Source organism: Pecten maximus, chromosome 16 (assembly GCF_902652985.1).
Source record: "Pecten maximus chromosome 16, xPecMax1.1, whole genome shotgun sequence".
NCBI classification, from domain to species: Eukaryota; Metazoa; Mollusca; class Bivalvia; order Pectinida; family Pectinidae; genus Pecten; species Pecten maximus.
The window spans coordinates 29857838-29879190 of NC_047030.1; the positions used below are offsets into that span (position 1 = coordinate 29857838).

Below are 21353 nucleotides of genomic sequence, written 5' to 3' on the forward strand. Positions count from 1 at the left end.
ATAAATATTGACTCTGACCCCCAAGGGGCTTGAAGGGTGGGGCCAAATAGGGGAAATAGAGATTTGTCTTTATATCGCTACTAGTCATGAAGTTTTAAATGGATTTGAACCCAATTTGGTCAAAAACATCCTTGGTGAAAGGGGAACAGATTTTGCATAAAGGGTTACTGTAACCCTCCATCTCATAACTATGTATAGCATCGCTGGACATTAAGGGATAAACACAATTCTTATGTAAAAATAGGCCCAAGGGTCTTTCCCCACCCTAAGGGAATTAGTTTCTTTAAACACAATTATGTTGTAAAAATAATCCGTAGGGTCTTTCAGTCCCTTAGAGAGTATGTGTATTAACAAATTGAACATGAACATTATTTTGACGTTTGGTCAAATCCAACCAGGTGAGCGATACAGGCCCCATGGGCCTCTTGTTTCATATTTTGCCCCCATATGCGTGAAGTTTCATTTAGAAGTCTGTAATACAATCTTTAGATTCTGCCAAATGGTGGTAAAATTTACATTTGGTAGCGACCTTGACCTTGAAATCGACTGGTCACACCTTCGTAATTGTCCAATGTTTACCCAATACATTTTTCAATCAATATGATAGCTAGAGTGATGGCAAAGAGTGTGATGAATATATACTCATAACTGTTGAACCTTGATGTTGTACAAGGTAGACTGGTCTCCGAAGACATTTTAATTGTTATCAGATGAACAGTGTTGATAGTGGTTATACTGTGCTGTCAATCTTGTACCATAGCTTGCCTGGTCTTTATTTCTGTCAATTGTTCATGTTTTAAAAAATCAACAAACGAACAACAAAACATTACAAACGAACAACAAAACATTTTTCCATAAGACTAGATTTGTTTTTATTTTGACATTTGAACAGAGCATATTAATCAATATTTATAATGCCATAATATAATTAACATACATGATACAGAAACAAGTTTCCATTCAAGGAACATCCACACATTATACAAATATATTGCACATGCTTGTAAATGATAAATCTCTATTTCATAGCACCAATGATGCCACACAAGGGACAGTTTATTTCACCATAGCAACCAAGGTGTGTCACAGTAACGATAGCAATGGAGTTTTACATCACAGTAACCATAGCAACCAAGACGTATGCCACAGTTACCATAGCAATGGAGTTGTATGTCACAGTAACCATAGCGACCAAGACGTATGCCACAGTAACCATAGCAATGGAGGTGTATGTCACAGTAACCATAGCAATGGAGTTGTACGTCACAGTAACCATAGCAACGAAGAGGTATGCCACAGTAACCATAGCAATGGAGGTGTATGTCACAGTACCATAGCAACCAAAGAAGGCTTCTGTCACAGTAACCATAGCAACGGAGGCGGATGTCACAGTAACCATAGAAACTGAAGAGTATGTCACTGTAGCCAAAGCAACAGGGGAGTGTGTCTTTGCAACCATATCAACTTGGGATTGTCATGGTTACCATAGTTAGTTAGGAGTGTGTCATAGCTACTATAGTACTTGGACATCAGAGTAACAGAGGTACATTGTATAACAGAGATATGGAACCAGACTCATTGGTCAAGTCATGTCCAGATGCATAAATTTCCACTTCAGATGATCTTCAGGGAAAATACAATCAGAAACTGTGTATCAAAATGAAATTACACAATTTAGAAATCTGTTTCCATTTTCTTTGGCAAAATTTCAATTTTTGCATTCTGGAACAAACCTTAAATTAATTTCATGTGTCAAATACTTAATTTGGATTGGTCTCAGATTTTTTTTTTCTATCTGAACATTAAGCAGTTAATATACAGAATTGAATTGTCCCTGATTTAAACCTGAACATTTCATTAAAGATACCATTTTTTTGTCATTTGGAATGCATTTCTGGAGCAAAACTCTTCAAATAGAAGTACATGTAATTTGAAACCAGACAACTGAAGCAGAGTGTACCCATCCCTCTTTGACATTTTTACTCATTATTCAAAAGTAGGATTAAGCCATTGAACAAATTTTAGATTATTTTGGTATTTGTTCATTGTCCATTTCAAATTTACATGAATAAATATGAAAAAATGTTTAAGAAAAACTTCAACAATCCTTGAATATTCAACTGTAAATTAAAACAATTATATTTTAAAACTCAAAACTCAAAGCAACCATACAGAAAACCGTTGCATTTGAAACCCCAAAATTAATAGTATAAAATTTACTTTGAAAGAAAAGAAAAGAAAACCAAACATAGTGTATATAGCATTTCAGAATGATACACTCCATGTGGTCAGTTTTAACACTTATGGGTAAGCACTAATAGCAGTGCTTAAAGTGTTATACTAATTTATCGGCAGCTTACCTCCCTTGAATTTCTCTCTCGCCATGAAAAGAACAATATATAAATGCTTTCAAATAAACTTCACAATGAAGACCAGTTGTGGACAACATTAAATCTCTGGGTAGTTAGACTATAAATCTCTATCACAAGAAGTGTTGGTAACTCAACCAGTTTTTATGTGCAATACATTTGCAGTTAATTTCTGATGTGATAATTGCACACATAGTTAATATTTTGTATCGTTACAAAATAGCTTCATGTTATTATATCAAAAGGCAATATTCAGAGCCACAAAATATAAGCTGGTTTATAGTCTTCTATATATTAGTAATATCATTTCTATAACAACGGTCATTCAACCAATCTGAGTGAGGCCATTCCTTAAGTGCGGTCTATCATACAGTCAACATCTCACACTGTTAAAAATATGTAGTAGTGATTTATAGTGATATATTTATATAGCACTTCATTTGAGACATCGCACAGGGGGAATGCAGCGTATCTGGGGCCATATCCATCAAAGGGCAGGTGTTTATAAATTATATCACATGACCTTTAGACGATTTTATTAACTCGCGTAACTGCAGTTTTATACCTGGACTCTGACACTAGGAAAGCATATAGTAACGGCGATGGTAACGATGTCATGATGATGATGATGATGATATCGATGATGGTGATGTTCGATGATGATGATATGATGATAGTAATCTATCTGTAGCAACAATATCTCTATAGAATCCAGATAAACAATGGCCATTTTACATAGTCTCTTTGGTCCAAAACCATTCGCATGATCATGAAAAATCTGCTTAAAAACGTTATGCAACTTTCACTTCCAATTTTATATCTGTAGGATTTTCTCATCCTAAAAGACACCGATAGTTCTTGTATTACAGCGCCAGTTGTCTCAGTTGAGCGAGAACATCATTCCCCGTTCAATGGTAACAGATCTGCCAGTTGTCCGCCATTTTCCTGACATCATTCTGAGGACATTACGTAAATCAAATCAGAAGACTCCAAAAATAAGTCTGCAGTTACCAAACCAAAAGATGCTTAATAAAAACAACTCTGTCAAAATGTGAGTTCCCATTTGCAGTTAAGTTTTCCTGTGGTAGCGTCTGTTGCAGAGTCGCCAGATTAAGTGAGCTTTACTCTCGTCACTGACAACTGTTCAATTCACTTTGCTGACATATTTAGGTGAGGCAAAGCTTTTTTTTTCACCAAATTTTTGAAGTTTGTTCTTCTGAAGTAAACACCAATCAGACTATCTCTCTCATTGAAACATTCCTTTTTCACTTAGAAATAGATAACCTCCGATGTTTGTTCAAAACATTCACATATAAACAGAAGCAGTGTTCGGATAACCGTGGAAATCCTCTTCTGTTTCACCCGTACTAAAGATAAAAATAGAAATCTGTAAAAGCATCACTCATTTCACACAGTAGCTTCAGCACTGATTTCTATAGTGGAAAGTCTTAGCCTATCAACCTCTTGTTTTAGTCCACTAATCTCCTTCTGGCCCGTCTACAAACACAAAATTTACGTTATTAAAACAAAATCAATATCGGTCAGTTTCTCATATTCATGGATCAGAGAATCAGTAGAAAAGTTTGACATCTTACAAGTTCTATTTGTAATTGTTATCCCCCTTGACATATTCCTTGCATACATTTGTAAAATCTAATCTATCATTAAATAATTAATTTTTCTTTGTTTTCATGGTAAATACTCAAATGTGATTGGTCGAAAAATTCTTTTCATTCTTCTATGAAAGAAATTCCGAGAATGGCGCGAAAAATGTGACGTCACAATACGACATTTGACGTTGCATATTGATTTGAGAAAACGAATCCCATTTAAAACCACTAAAATTGTACATAAAACATGTTTTAGATTAGAAAATCATTTTCAAAAATTAATTATAAGCGTTAATGTCAATTATTTTTTAGTTTCATCGGGGTATGGAACAAATTTTGTTTGCAAACTTCTGTAAGAACCCGCTATGCGGATTCATACAGTTTGCAAACAAAATTTGTTTCATATCCCGCTGAAACTAAAAAACAATGACATCAATGCTTAACAAGTATAATTATATATATGTATACTGTATATCCATTTCAAATTATCACATATTGGAAAATGTTTAGTAAGCTTTGAATATAGATCAATAAATACAAATAGATGTATTGTGATAGAGCCATGGAACCTACTGCCTCTTCGTAGAAATAAACAGATTACAATCTTTATCAGCCGACCCTCAACAATCAAAATTTCATTTCCATTAAAAAATTTGTAAATTAATTTCTACTCTAGACTCTATACGCCATATTTTTTCTTGTTCTTTATTTCGTCAATACCTCCCATGATTTTTTTGATTTTACAAAAATTAAAGTCTCTTTACAGAATAAAGGGAAGTTTATGTTGATGATGAGGATAGCGAAAGGTACACATGGCCAGAAATTAGTCCTGAATCAGTCTCAAAGCTAATTAGTGTTGAATTTGGGTTACTGTAAAGACTAGCTATCGTGGTCAAACAAACATGCAGATATTTACCTTGTTTTGACGAATTAATTCCAACTTCTCATTTTTTAACTTTTGAAGTTCTGATTTCAGGAATTCCAGCTGTTGTCGAGTGGTATCACAGCCTGTAACAGATTATCAGTCTGGTATAACATCAATGGCAATCAACCGATATCATTTATTGTTTATAATCACGGATTTCAAAATAGTGAAATGTCATTCATATCTACCACTCACCTTGATCATAATCTGTGATAAACACACACCCGTCGTCATGGAAACTGTTAGACATGGAAGGTTTTGTGTAGTTATTGGGGGTCCCTGCAGACGACATGCTCTCCTGTAGATAACAGAAAATTTGGTACAATATTTAAATACAGTTTTATGATGTTCCAAAATCAATATTTATCAGGGGCTGAAGAATCTTTATACTGTTAATTGGTTCCCAAGTATCATCCATTTTAGGTTTGATAATTCATTCAAAATAAAAACAAAAGGTCAACAACTTTTAAAACAGTTGAGTCAAGGTGACTTTGTAAAGAAGCCATGGCCAAATTTCATAAGTGTTTTCAAAGTATTTATAATTTTCTTGAAACTGAAACACAAAACAAATTGGTATCTATACAGACCACAATCTCTAGCAATTCTACACTTTAACTAGTTATTGAAAAGACTTGCAACCATGCATGCCCAGTCAGAGTGGCAAAATGACCCCGGTGTATTGATACAAGCCTGAGCCTGGCTTCTAGTGATTCAGTGATTTGGTATACATACATTTTTAGATAAAAATGTACTTCGTGTCTATGAAACATGGGAGAAATCTTCAGAATACATGTTCACTACCTGGGTAAAACTTTTTTGAATTCAGAATTATTTCAGAATTTTTAGCGTTTACATGCAAAAGGTTTTTTTTTACATCAAGCAAAGTTGTTGATAAACTCTTCAGTGACCTTGACCCAACTGTGACACAACTAAAAGATGTCCTACCCGGACAAGTGCATTGTGGGTAGTCGGTGGCGCCCCCTGGTGACCTACCATGCCAGTGTCAGAGTCCTCTGGGTTGCACGTTTGTGGCGTAAAATCATCAATACTGTTGAACGAACTTTCAGAGTTTGATGGCGATAGTTGCACACCATAGCTGATTCTGAAACACAGGAATGGACTTTATAGCATATCTGTCATATATAGCCATGTTTTACACCAATGGGCAGCAGAAATATATTTAATATAAGAAACTGGATAACGAAACAAGAGACTGGAATGTAGACAAAGTCAGGATCATTGTTAAAATCCATGCGAGTACCTTGGTGCTGATGCCGTACTGCTGGGACTTGATTGAGGACTGGAGGGAGCACTACATGTTTTGTAGGAGGATTGCGTACTTTGGCTGTCTATTCTCTGTACGCTGTAAAACACAAAATATTTCACTGAATTAAAAAGTAAAACACAAAACATTTCACCGAATAATGTAACACACACAAAAATTTCACTGAATTAAACTGTAAAACACAAAACATTTCACTGAATTAAACTGTAAAACACAAAACATTTCACTGAATTAAACTGTAAAACACAAAACATTTCACCGAATAATGTAAAACACAAAACATTTCACTGAATTCAACTGTAAAACACAAAACATTTCACTGAATTAAAGTGTAAAACACAAAACATTTCACTGAATTCAACTGTAAAACACAAAACATTTCACTCAATAACGTAAAACACAAAACATTTCACTGAATTCAACTGTAAAACACAAAACATTTCACTCAATAACGTAAAACACAAAACATTTCACTGAATTCAACTGTAAAACACAAAACATTTCACTGAATTCAACTGTAAAATACAAAATTGACAAATAATACTTACAACTTTTCTTTGTGTTTCCGTTCAATACTTGATGAAAACTGACGACTTAGTTTCTTGTTTGGTGAAGGTGATTTTTTGGGCTGAAATAAATAAAAGTTTATGTTCCATAAATATACATTTTCCATTCCTTAAGTTTTGACTATCAAGTTTAGTTTCAGCTCCTACTCACCAATCCAACCTGATTCCCACTATGCTCCAAACACTTTTTAATAAATATAGTAAGAGGGACAACAGCAGATCAAGATAGTAAGTCCACTTCAGACAGATAGACAGACAACCCTGATTCCAAACTTCATTTGGGGTAACAATCAAACAAACTTCCTAAGTTGGGGACATCAGACCATTGATGCATGAAACAATGGTGGAAGCGGCTTATAGATCAAAGTGGTTTACAAAACCCAAAGGTCATACACCTAAAGGTCATACACCCAAAGGTCATACACGTAAAGGTCACACACCTAATAGTCATACATTAGTAGGTCATCATTCAGTAAACTAGGTGTATACTTACACTAGAAGGTTTGTCATCCTCGCCGACAGTCGGTAGGGAGGTTCCATTTCGTCGTCCAGACAACGGAAGGCCAGTGTCAGACTGGTTTCTCCCCTTCGTACTTAACACACGTTTGAACGACTCAATGAATGTCTTACTCTCAGTTTTACAGCTGAGGACAGGTAGCATACCAAACACTTCTATGTGCTTTCTCTGGAGTTCTTGGTGAAGGCATTCGAGTAGAGCAGCTCTTGTACGCTCCTGGAAAGTGGAGATGTATCATTATCAGAATGTTTTAGGTCACAAAATATCTTCATTGCTAGATTTCATGGAAATACATTGAAATTTCGATTGGTCAAATTTGGCACTTCAGTAACATTAGATATCTTACCTCTAACTTGGCAAATTTTTCACCCTTGTAGCACGCCATTTCAGCATTCACAAGTTTTGTCAACAGAAAGTCTCTGAACTTTGGTCCCTGGGAAATAATGAAAAAATGAATTCATAATACAAATAAAATATTTTCCGTTTCATGTTGTTTTTCTTTACTAAAACAATGCAAATTTAAAAATTCATTATACATTACAGTGGGTTGTTGAAGGAAAAATTTTGAGGTCTTACCTTTTCAAACATGCCATCCTTTGGTAACTTTGGGCCGAACTCTGGCACATCTTCTCGTGCTGTAACGCATACCTGTAATCAGATAAACACAAACCATGTACACATGGAAATGATTTCATCTACATTCTCCTAGATGTTGGGAACTTATGGCCCAAATGTTTCAGCTGCAGTGGGAGCCCCTGAAGCCACCGCTACCAGGGAAACATGAATGGGACCGACGCCGGTTTATACAGAGTAGATTTACTAGTATACACAAGGAATGGGGCCGGCATATAAGGCCGGATTACAGAATAGACAGAGTCCGGATTACAGAATAGACAGAGTCCGGGTTACAGAATAGACAGAGTCCGGGTTACAGAATAGACAGAGTCCGGATTACAGAATAGACAGAATAGACAGAGTCCGGATTACAGAATAGACAGAGTCCGGGTTACAGAATAGACAGAGTCCGGGTTACAGAATAGACAGAGTCCGGATTACAGAATAGACAGAGTCCGGATTACAGAATAGACAGAGTCCGGATTACAGAATAAACAGAGTCCGGATTACAGAAAAGACAGAGTCCGGATTACAGAATAGACAGAGTCCGGATTACAGAATAGACAGAGTCCGGATTATTTACTATAAATAAAGAAGGGAATTTTTGGGACAAAGTTATTTTGCCGGTTTGGGCAAATATCCGGATTGGACAGAGTCAGGTTTGAACATAGTGCACTGTAGTTTGATTTCATTCATATACGGTTGATATCAAATATAAGTCAGAAAAAAAAAATGAAAAAAAACCCTACAACAATGAAGTAGAGAAGCTACATACCTTGTATCGTGTGTGTTTTGTCTCCGGGTCTATAACAGGTTGTATTACAATGTATGAATGCAGGAAATGCGAGGCAATGATATTTGGCACGAATGGTGTGTTTTCCTCCTGGAAGATGATGGCGACAATGTCATTGCCGATGTGACGTTTGCGTTGTAGCTGCTGAGGGTCAGCCTCGGTGAACGGTAGGAGTGTTGACACGTGGAACATGATCTCTTTGTCCTGTAAACGAGTGTAAACTGATGTCTCACCAGTCTGACTGTGGTGTGTGTCAAGTCCTCCCCGAAAACTGTGGACAGAAAACAATACTGGACGATAAATATTATTCATACCCACAATTCTTAATCAACTTCCTGTTGGGGAAAAACCCCACGAGGCAGAATTAACAACAACACAGTTGGGAACATTACAAAACCCCGACATAACAATATCGTTTAAGGTAATATTTCACCGTTTTTTGTCATTTTAACCATCTTAATTACCCTATTTGTTGATAAATGTCTAAAACTTAAAGAAATACGTGATGACTTTCGTGAAAATTTCTAATTTTTTTTGGTCAAATTATCGTATTCGAATAACCGAAAAATACGACTTTTCCAACCCAATTAAACAAACTTTTTTAACATGATTTAAGAGAAAATGGTTTTGGTTTTTGAAATTTTACCCAATTAAACGAAATACCCGATTAAGCGTTACCCGATTAACTCGAATGTACTGTACATGTACCACAATTCACCTGTGATAAAGTATGAACACGTTTAGTGCCTCTTTAAGATATACCGTATTATATTTGGAGACATTATATCTTTCAATCAATATGGTTTTTTTTTCATTGACTCCCTAATGGAAGGTCACATATGACAGGTTTGACTGTATATTCTAGAGCTAAATCACAATTGTTGTACCATCATTAGATTATTTTTGTAGGCACCATCAATTTGGTTGAACGTCTGTTCTTAATGTATTTCCATTTTTGCATTCCTACTGAAACTGAAATGTTTAAAATGTGAAACTTGTGTTCTATAAGCCTTATTGTTTACTCTGACAAAGAATGTTCAATATTCATGAAAATCCAGAAAATTTTTTCTGTGGGAGTTATGTCCCTTAGAACACCTCTCACCCTTTGAAGTCTTTTAATGGCACTCGGTCCCCTATCACACTGAGAAAATCTTCCATTGCCTTGCTGTGAGACACATTCCCAAACAACGCCTCCTCCGTAGTCTATAAAGAGAATTTTGTAGAATTATTCAATAAATGTTTTTCAAAATAACTTATTTTTATAGCCAATGTTCCTTTTGGCAAGGTCAATGTGACTATGATTCAAGGACGAGTAGTCCTGTCATTTAAAGTGACGCAGTTTGGTTTCATAATTTTTGAGAAAATTAACAAATTATTTAGCAACAGAACTGATAAACTTGCATCCTTTTTCAACTGGCTGAAGTATACAAATCCATACCTGATATATGAATTCATCCACCCAAAACACATTCTTCAAATGAATCAGTATGTGGTCTATTTACAGGTAATTTTAACCTTGCCACGAGATAGCTGGTATTGATGTGGGAGTAACATGGTACACATATATTGATGTACAGTAGGACTCTTACCTGGCCAAACTTTTGGTAGATGATGCCGAATTTGTAAGCGTTGGTAAGATGGTGCTCGTCATACTGGACTATCATCTCCGAGCCTTTTGTCGTGAGTACCGGGTGGAATCTATCTACCGAGATCTCTTCACATACATACTGGAAAAGTACAGACACTTAATAATGACATTTCTGTTTACCACATAACATTACAATGTTGACAAATAAATTTTAAGTTATCCTCAAAAATTCAGTACATTCTCATTGGGTTCAATAGGTACATAACGTTTGTCATTGGGTTCAATAGGTACATAACGTTTCTCATTGGGTTCAATAGGTACATAACGTTTGTCATTGGGTTCAATAGGTACATAACGTTTGTCATTGGGTTCAATAGGTACATAACGTTTCTCATTCATTGGGTTCAATAGGTACATAACGTTTGTCATTGGGTTCAATAGGTACATAACGTTTGTCATTGGGTTCAATAGGTACATAACGTTTGTCATTGGGTTCAATAGGTACATAACGTTTGTAATTGGGTTCAATAGGTACATAACGTTTGTCATTGGGTTCAATAGGTACATAACGTTTGTCCCATTTAGCTGTTTGGTATGGAGTTATCTACCTTAGCTACTTTGATAGAGTTCAGTATGGAGTTACCTACCTTTGCTACTTTGATCGGGTTGGGTATAGAGTTACCTACCTTTGCTACTTTGATCGGGTTGGGTATAGAGTTACCTACCTTTGCTACTTTGATCGGGTTGGGTATAGAGTTATCTACCTTAGCTACTTTGATCGGGTTCAGTATGGAGTTACCTACCTTTGCTACTTTGATCAGGTTGGGTATGGAGTTACCTACCTTTGCTACTTTGATTGGGTTTGGTATGGAGTTACCTACCTTTGCTACTTTGATCGGGTTGGGTATGGAGCTACCTACCTTAGCTACTTTGATCGGGTTCGGTATGGAGTTACCTACCTTTGCTACTTTGATCAGGTTGGCTATGGAGTTACCTACCTTTGCTACTTTGATTGGGTTTGGTATGGAGTTACCTACCTTTGCTACTTTGATCAGGTTGGGTATGGAGTTACCTACCTTAGCTACTTTGATTGGGTTGGGTATGGAGTCTAGTTGTTCCATAGGAATCAGTTTATGTTCAGTTGAGCACCGTGTTCTGAAAATGAACAAAACCTCAATAACTAAAATGTAATATTAGATTTTTGGTGTAAGATTTTTTACCTGATTTGTACACAACAGACAGTGTTCCTACAGTACAATCCTCTCAATGTCTGCCAATTGTGTATGATTTAATATTTTTTTCATTTAGATGTCTTGGTTTAACATCATTTGCTTTCTGACTTCAGGACAACTCTATTGATTTATACAGCGAAAATCAAATAAATTTTTGTAAGAATTATTAAACAAATGACAAAGCACTGAATTTATTTTGCGTCCTACAGACTCAAACATTGTGATTGAATCGGTTTAAGATCATACAAATCAAGAGTATTGCAGTAACATACAGTTCCTTCCTGGAGAGAGTTTACCAAGAATTAATGTTTTTTTTTAACCAAACCTTATCTCTGTTGTATCTCATGCACCGTTTTCGACTATAATGAAAATGTTGGTACATTTTTGTTTCTACTTGAGAGGAGAAAGAAAACGTACTTGTAAATCAAATTCACAGCATTAAGCCGACAAATAACTGTTCAAGATGAATATGGATAAAATCTACACAGAAGTTTATGCTGACCATCAAGGGATACATTTCTAGCAAGTTGTAGGTAAACCCTACTAAAGTTTACTGGAGTAGAGCTCAGAGGATTACCAGAGTAGAGCTCAGAAGATTACCAGAGTAGAGCTCAGAGGATTACCAGGTTATAGCTCAGAAGTTTACCTCAGTAGAGCTCAGAAGATTACCTAAGTAGAGCTCAGAAGATTACCAGAGTAGAGCTCAGAAGATTACCAGAGAGAGTTGAGCTCAGAAGATTACCTAAGTAGAGCTCAGAAGATTACCTAAGTAGAGCTCAGAAGATTACCAGAGAGAGTAGAGCTCAGAAGATTACCTAAGTAGAGCTCAGAAGATTACCTAAGTAGAGCTCAGAAGATTACCAGAGAGAGTAGAGCTCAGAAGATTACCTAAGTAGAGCTCAGAAGATTACCAGAGTAGAGCTAAGAAGATTACCAAAGTAGAGCTCAGAAGATTACCTGTGTAGAGCTCAGAAGATTACCTAAGTAGAGCTCAGAAGATTACCAGAGTAGAGCTCAGAAGATTACCAGAGTAGAGCGCAGAAGATAACCAAAGTAGAGCTCAGAAGATTACCTGAGTAGAGCTCAGAAGATTACCAGAGTAGAGCTCAGAAGATTACCTGAGTAGAGCTCAGAAGATTACCTGAGTAGAGCTCAGAAGATTACAAGAGTAGAAGAAGATTACCAGAGTAGAGCTCAGAAGATTACCTAAGTAGAGCTCAGAAGATTACCTGAGTAGAGCTCAGAAGATTACCTAGGTAGAGCGCAGAAGATTACCAAAGTAGAGCTCAGAAGATTACCTGAGTAGAGCTCAGAAGATTACCAGAGTAGAGCTCAGAAGATTACCTGAGTAGAGCTCAGAAGATTACCTGAGTAGAGCTCAGAAGTTTACCTGAGTAGAGCTCAGAAGTTTACCGGAGTATAGCTCAAGAATTTACCTGGATAGAGCTCAGAAGTTTACCTGAGTAGAGCTCAGAAGTTTACCTAAGTAGAGCGCAGAAGTTTACCTAAGTAGAGCTCAGAAGTTTACCTAAGTAGAGCTCAGAAGTTTACCGGAGTATAGCTCAGAAGTTTACCTAAGTAGAGCTCAGAAGATTACCTAAGTAGAGCTACCGGAGTATAGCTCAGAAGTTTACCTAAGTAGAGCTCAGAAGATTACCTAAGTAGAGCTCAGAAGATTACCAGAGTAGAGCTCAGAAGATTACCTGAGTAGAGCTCAGAAGATTACCTAAGTAGAGCTCAGAAGATTACCAGAGTAGAGCGTAGAAGATTACCAAAGTAGAGCTCAGAAGTTTACCTAAGTAGAGCTCAGAAGATTACCGGAGTATAGCTCAGATTACCAGAGTAGAGCTCAGAAGATTACCTGAGTAGAGCTCAGAAGATTACCTAAGTAGAGCTCAGAAGATTACCAGAGTAGAGCGCAGAAGATTACCAAAGTAGAGCTCAGAAGTTTACCTAAGTAGAGCTCAGAAGATTACCGGAGTATAGCTCAGATTACCAGAGTAGAGCTCAGAAGATTACCTGAGTAGAGCTCAGAAGTTTACCTGAGTAGAGCTCAGAAGTTTACCTAAGTAGAGCTCAGAAGTTTACCTAAGTAAAGCTCAGAAGATTACCAGAGTAGAGCGCAGAAGATTACCAAAGTAGAGCTCAGAAGTTTACCTAAGTAAAGCTCAGAAGATTACCGGAGTATAGCTCAGATTACCAGAGTAGAGCTCAGAAGATTACCTGAGTAGAGCTCAGAAGATTACCTAAGTAGAGCTCAGAAGTTTACCAAAGTAGAGCTCAGAAGATTACCTGAGTAGAGCTCAGAAGTTTACCAAAGTAGAGCTCAGAAGATTACCTGAGTAGAGCTCAGAAGATTACCTTAGTAGAGCTCAGAAGATTACCTGAGTAGAGCTCAGAAGATTACAAGAGTAGAGCTCAGAAGATTACCTAAGTAGAGCTCAGAAGATTACCAGAGTAGAGCTCAGAAGTTTACCTGAGTAGAGCTCAGAAGTTTACCGGAGTATAGCTCAGAAGATTACCAAAGTAGAGCTCAGAAGATTACCAGAGTAGAGCTCATTTACCTGAGTAAGTATATATAGTAACGAAGATTACCCGAGTTTAGCTCAGAAGATTACCTCAGTATAGCCTAGATTACCGGAGTAGAGCTCAGAAGATTACCTGAGTGGAGCTCAGAAGTTTACCTGAGTAGGTAAATATAGTGATGAAGATTACCTGAGTATAGCCCGAACATGCTCCTGGTCAGAGATATATTCCTCCTTCATTGATAATATCATAGGGCCTAGATTGTCGTCTTCTGTGTAGTAATTAAAGTGTTCCTGGAAGGAAATCAAAATATTAAGATTTCATTACTTTATTGGTTAGATATGCTGACACTGAACTCAACCCTTCTCCGGAGATCCATACCTCTCAACTGACAACCATTCACCGGAGATCCATACCTCTCAACTGACAACCATTCTCCGGAGATCCATACCTCTCAACTGACAACCATTCTCCGGAGATCCATACCTCTCAACTGACAACCTTTCTCCGGAGATCCATACCTCTCAACTGACAACCATTATCCGGAGATCCATACCTCTCAACTGACAACCATTATCCGGAGATCCATACCTCTCAACTGACAACCATTCTTTGGAGATCCATACCTCTCAACTGACAACCATTCTCTGGAGATCCATACCTCTCAACTGACAACCATTATCCGGAGCCTCTCAACTGACAACCATTCTCTGGAAATCCATACCTCTCAACTGACAACCATTCTCCAGAGATCCATACCTCTCAACTGACAACCCTTCTCCGGAGATCCATACCTCTCAACTGACAACCATTCTTCTCGAGAGATCCATACCTCTCAACTGACAACCATTCTCCGGAGATCCATACCTCTCAACTGACAACCATTCTCCCGAGATCCATACCTCTCAACTGACAACCATTCTCCGGAGATCCATACCTCTCAACTGACAACCATTCTCCCGAGATCCATACCTCTCAACTGACAACCATTCTCCCGAGATCCATACCTCTCAACTGACAACCATTCTCCGGAGATCCATACATCTCAACTGACAACCTTTCACTGGAAATCCATACCTCTCAACTGACAACCATTTACTGGAGATCCATACCTCTCAACTGACAACCCTTCTCCGGAGATCCATACCTCTCAACTGACAACCATTCACTGGAGATCCATACCTCTCAACTGACAACCATTCTCCTGAGATCCATACCTCTCAACTGACAACCATTCTCCCGAGATCCATACCTCTCAACTGACAACCATTATCCGGAGATCCATACCTCTCAACTGACAACCATTATCCGGAGATCCATACCTCTCAACTGACAACCATTATCCGGAGATCCATACCTCTCAACTGACAACCATTCTTTGGAGATCCATACCTCTCAACTGACAACCATTCTCTGGAGATCCATACCTCTCAACTGACAACCATTATCCGGAGCCTCTCAACTGACAACCATTCTCTGGAAATCCATACCTCTCAACTGACAACCATTCTCCAGAGATCCATACCTCTCAACTGACAACCCTTCTCCGGAGATCCATACCTCTCAACTGACAACCATTCTTCTCGAGAGATCCATACCTCTCAACTGACAACCATTCTCCGGAGATCCATACCTCTTAACTGACAACCATTCTCCCGAGATCCATACCTCTCAACTGACAACCATTCTCCGGAGATCCATACCTCTCAACTGACAACCATTCTCCCGAGATCCATACCTCTCAACTGACAACCATTCTCCCGAGATCCATACCTCTCAACTGACAACCATTCTCCGGAGATCCATACATCTCAACTGACAACCTTTCACTGGAAATCCATACCTCTCAACTGACAACCATTTACTGGAGATCCATACCTCTCAACTGACAACCATTCTCCGGAGATCCATACCTCTCAACTGACAACCCTTCTCCGGAGATCCATACCTCTCAACTGACAACCATTCACTGGAGATCCATACCTCTCAACTGACAACCATTCTCCTGAGATCCATACCTCTCAACTGACAACCATTCTCCCGAGATCCATACCTCTCAACTGACAACCATTATCCGGAGATCCATACCTCTCAACTGACAACCATTTACTGGAGATCCATACCTCTCAACTGACAACCATTCTCCAGAGATCCATACCTCTCAACTGACAAACATTCTCCAGAGATCCATACCTCTCAACTGACAACCATTCTCCCGAGATCCATACCTCTCAACTGACAACCATTTACTGGAGATCCATACCTCTCAACTGACAACCATTCTCCCGAGATCCATACCTCTCAACTGACAACCATTCTCCCGAGATCCATACCTCTCAACTGACAACCATTCTCCGGAGATCCATACCTCTCAACTGACAACCATTCTCCAGAGATCCATACCTCTCAACTGACAACCATTCTCCAGAGATCCATACCTCTCAACTGACAACCATTCTCCAGAGATCCATACCTCTCAACTGACAACCATTTACTGGAGATCCATACCTCTCAACTGACAACCATTCTCCGGAGATCCATACCTCTCAACTGACAACAATTGTCAGGAGATCCATACCTCTCAACAAAATTCTTATATCTTATTGAAAAATTTAAGATAATGGAAATTTCCTTGTGTTGAAGAACATTCATGAAACCATGAGAAATGCCAATGTCTGAAATAACCAGATTAAAAGAGAAATACTCTAATTCAGCATCAATAAAAGTTTTATGGTCACATGACAACTTGACAACTTGATATTTGGGTTTCTATTAATGTTAACTCGCAGTACGTATACTGGGTACAAACAAGCATATTTTAAACTATTTTTCATTTTTATTTATGCTGAAAATGTACATTCTGACATAAATATTTTACAGATCCACCATGACAAGATACAGGTGTACAACTTACCTTCCCAAGGAAATATTGTCTATAACAATGAGCCGTTTCATCAAATTCTATTCTACAATCGGTAGCACAATTATTTATTCCATTCTCGTAGCTCCGTCTTTTGTCACATGATTGACAGTTCTGATCACCGCCCTCTATCCAGTATCCTCCATTAGAAGGGGGAAGAACCGTGGGGTAGGGGCCTGGCCTTTTTAACACCTGAAGATTTAATAAGTGAGAAAATTAATACATTTTATTTTGATAAAATAATCTTGGAACCAAAAATTAACACAAATAAATTATAAATTCAAAAAGAAAAGGGTTTGGACATTTTACAATGATTATTGTAAATAATTAATCTTACCTCCTCAACTGTTTCAAACACTTTTTTCAGCTCTGAGGGTGTGACACTCGGAGAAATCTGGAACATATGAAAGTTATTTATAGAATTTTATTTCTGCTTGAAATTTAAGACATAACAATAAATAACTCATATTTGAAATTCTTTCAATATTTTGAGTCTGTTTCACGGACAAGTTAAAACCTTGCTATTATGCAACTGCAGTTTGCACTGAAGAATTGTTTTAGGTAAATATATATACATACACTGTATAGTAGAATATTGTATATCAGAAACACTCGAGGGACGCATAATTTGTTGGGTAATGCAGATATACAGATATGAACGTCATTTCAACAGGTAAGTCTATTATATGAGGACATGGTAGGATTTCGGACATAATTGAAAGTTCTGATAAGTGGTGTTTTAATGTATATATATACATATATATATATCTATACATATATAATAACTTATTTGAATAAAGTGTCAGGGAGTGTGTGTGACATGTCACTTGAGAAAATAGCTGTCATATTCCGACACCAAGCTGGTTACCATGGAGACATAATTTAATTACTAAAAGCTGTTACAGTTGTAAAACATTTTAAAATATGACTTTCACTTTCATGACAATTGACCTATCTATTTCTAGAAGGATGTTAAGAAGGACCTTGAAGTGATGTGTATACGAGACGCTTGTATATGTAAATAGCATTCCAGACAATTCAGAGTGATGACACTTCTACGTACACCACCAAGTGAGAGTTCTCGGCACAATGACCTTGAATTGGTGTAGCTTGACAAGTTTGTGCTTCATGGTTGCCATGCAATACACCATTAAAAGTTTTGTGACATCAATGACAGTTCTATGAGATCACGGTGCCAATCAAAAATACATATAACCATTGTACATTGTGTTTATAGCTATCCTGCCCTTGTGTTGGCAACCGACCCACCAATAATAGCATTAACAACATAACCGAGGCTAATTCTATTGTTTAAATATGCACAACACAAGGTCAATAAACCTGTAGTTAGACAAGTCTCGATTTAAAAATATAAAGGAAGGTCATGTCACGAAGAATTTATAGAAAATGTCACGAAGGATTTATAGAAAATGTTTCCAAAATTGTTAAGGACATTGAACAATAAAAACAACATTTTGAAATTATTGACATGTAGTTTATCACCTGAAACAAGGTTATAATTCAAGGTTACCATTCTTAACAACGGTCAAATTTTAAATAATTACGGTTTCAGTAATTTAGAGATAACTTTGACCTCTACTAATTTACATCTGGTTTACTAATATCTAATATGTGTATTAGGAGGCGACAATGAAATATATTACATATTCAGATCATAATCATATTTCCTCCACTTTTAGAAAAATCATGACCTTTCTCATCAAGTCCTCCATCAAGTCTATTTGTGGCAAATCCTGGGGGTCTCTAGATAGAACAGGGGGAGATAACTCTAACATTCTGTGTAGTTGTAACTAATCGTGATTATAGACATGTAAAAAGCTATAAATCGTGATGAATTACTACATCATTTCTGCGACCTATTTCCTGGCTGATCTTTTCTGTCATTATTAATTGTGATCCATGAAAAGCGACTTACAGCATGTTGTTATGACACAAAGATAAATTCCTTTTAGGTGATCAAGAAATAAATAAAGATGGATGAAAAACAGCCAGGATATTGATTGTGATCAATCATTGGTAGGAATTCACATTTCCACCAATTAAAAGTATTAGACTGGCTCCCTCCTCTTTTTGGAAGAATAAACATGATACTGCTGTTTTTGATGCAGTATGGAAAATTTCCCCAGAAGCAGAACGGTTAACTGAGGTCTGAAAGTTCTGTTATTCAAATTTTGAAAAGTATAGACGTACATTTCCTAAGAAGTACAGTTGCCAAAATGTTAAAAGTACTTTAGAATGGGCTAATTTTCCCTTCTCAATAAGTACCATTGTATGAATTGTTACAAATGCTCTAGTCTGGGTAAAATTCCATCATTTTATTGTTGTCGGAAATAAAAAAAAAAAAAAAAAAATAAAAAAAAAAAAGAAGTTTTTGGATTATTCTTTATAATTTCCCACTTAACCATGCATGCTGTACAAAGTAAACAAAGTCCAAAATTCAGTTCGAGCAAAACATATATAAATGTTAAATCATTCTCATGTAGTATATACCCGAAACACATGCTGCAAGCTTCATACAATATCCAACACCAATGTTCAAGGCAGTACTTATGTGGCATACATGAAAAGCATCTTACACTATACACAAACACGGATATGATTTCAATGCCTGAGTTTTTATAAATAATTTTCTGTATAAACACAAGTTAAATTTTTCTCCACATTATTTATTCTTATTATCTTATAATCTTATTATACAGGTTTTCAGTTTTTCAAAAATACAGAACTACCCACAATTCCTGAGGCTTGTTTCTGATTTAATCCAAGATGGAAACACATGGCAAAAGGTGAATTACTATTAAATCTGAAGGAAATTTCTGAGGTAATTTCATAAGAACATTATATCTGAACATTTAAGTAAGGAAATCAACAATGGAAACATTACATAGATCACAATAGTGACTAGTTTGATGAATTTAATGAAAAGTCTATAACTTGACATTATTTTCTTTTATTATGTTATGTCATGAATATGTTGTGTTGTGTCATGAATATGTTATGTTGTGTCATGAATATGTTATGTTGTGTTGTGTCATGAATATGTTGTGTTGTGTCATGAATATGTTGTGTTGTGTTGTGTCATGAATATGTTATGTTGTGTTGTGTCATGAATATGTTGTGTTGTGTTGTGTCATGAATATGTCGTGTTGTGTCATGAATATGTTATGTTGTGTCATGAATATGTCGTGTTGTGTCGTGTCGTGTCGTGTTATGTTGTTATGTTATGTATATGTTATTTATATGTTATGTTATGTATATGTTATGTTATGTATATGTTATGTTATGTATATGTTATGTTATGTTATATATAAGTTATGTTATGTTATGTTATGTTATGTTATGTATAATTTATGTTATGCTATGCACTATATTAGTCTCTACTGTAATATCAAGAAAACATATATGACTTATAATCAGCCATTTGTAATGTACTTAAATAAAATGCAGGAACCAACATCTTTAGCTCATAAATAAAACCCTAGAACCCGAACAGCATTTATATGAGTTTTGCAATCACTTAATTATTCATACGAAAATTCAGTGTTCATCATTTTGGCTGATGGTACCTCATATCTGTTTTCATTAAAGATGGATTCTCACAGAGCAGACGACACAGCTACACAAAAGCAAGAGAGTACATATATTGTCAGGACCACAAGGAAAATATCACTTCTGAGCATAAACATAATCTATTATACCTTGTAATGATCCATATATTATTTCCAAAATATTTAAAAATTGTCCAAAAAAAAGTTCAGTCATATGTTACTAAACTGTCCAGAAAAAAACTGAATTATTTTCGGTAGTCAGCTGATGGCAATTACCAACAAAATTTGGCTAAAATAGAACAATTTTACAATTTGACCCCTGGCAGCCTATGTTTTTTTTCCAATGTGACCCTGACATTGACAGAACCAGCAGGGACCTATATAGGTAGCAGTGACCTACATCGGTAGGTTAGTGTAAGCAAACCTTAGGTGTAGAAGGCATGGCACATCGCTGGTCCTCATAGCGACGACTTTGGTATTTTAGTAGCAACTCGAAAAAATCTGGACCCTAGAGCAAAAATATAGAAGCATGTCGTGTGATGCATTGGCATGGGAATAATATGGCCACTTATCAAAATTTGGAGGCAATAATGCATGTGTGCAAAGGAACTCTATCTGTCAATGAAACACTTGTACTCCATTTTATCAACAACAAAAAAAAAAAACATATTGTAGTAGTAAGTAATAATAGCTTATATAGTTTTCATGTTCTGTCCCTTACCATAAAATTCTTCTAATCAAAATTGAAATGATGCTTCCACATTGCTGCATTTAACTTTACCAATCATCAAATGCAACCAGGTCTTTTTCTCACTGGTTTGGGATGAGGCCTTTTTGC

The 21353-nt window shown here is 36.6% G+C and overlaps 1 protein-coding gene across 13 annotated transcripts in view; it reads right to left on the minus strand.

Moving 5' to 3' along the window:
• Positions 1 to 847: 847 nt before the first annotated feature.
• The window catches only part of LOC117314625 (rap1 GTPase-activating protein 1-like), a 257542-nt gene continuing 237036 nt past the window's right edge, over positions 848 to 21353 (minus strand). For 11 of the 13 annotated variants that reach the window (XM_033868696.1, XM_033868697.1, XM_033868704.1 and 8 more), the window contains 17 exons: positions 20940 to 21023; positions 17284 to 17340; positions 16941 to 17138; positions 14216 to 14319; positions 11345 to 11423; positions 10270 to 10407; positions 9783 to 9883; positions 8663 to 8951; positions 7849 to 7920; positions 7619 to 7705; positions 7249 to 7488; positions 6738 to 6817; positions 6166 to 6267; positions 5850 to 6006; positions 5100 to 5202; positions 4896 to 4987; positions 848 to 3866 (listed from right to left, as the gene is read on the minus strand). In XM_033868696.1, coding sequence (XP_033724587.1) covers positions 3777 to 3866; positions 4896 to 4987; positions 5100 to 5202; positions 5850 to 6006; positions 6166 to 6267; positions 6738 to 6817; positions 7249 to 7488; positions 7619 to 7705; positions 7849 to 7920; positions 8663 to 8951; positions 9783 to 9883; positions 10270 to 10407; positions 11345 to 11423; positions 14216 to 14319; positions 16941 to 17138; positions 17284 to 17340; positions 20940 to 21023 — 2073 coding nt within the window. In that variant the 3' untranslated portion in view covers positions 848 to 3776. The remainder of the gene's footprint in view (positions 3867 to 4895; positions 4988 to 5099; positions 5203 to 5849; positions 6007 to 6165; positions 6268 to 6737; positions 6818 to 7248; positions 7489 to 7618; positions 7706 to 7848; positions 7921 to 8662; positions 8952 to 9782; positions 9884 to 10269; positions 10408 to 11344; positions 11424 to 14215; positions 14320 to 16940; positions 17139 to 17283; positions 17341 to 20939; positions 21024 to 21353) is intronic. The other 2 variants (XM_033868693.1, XM_033868694.1) reach the window with 2 other exon arrangements.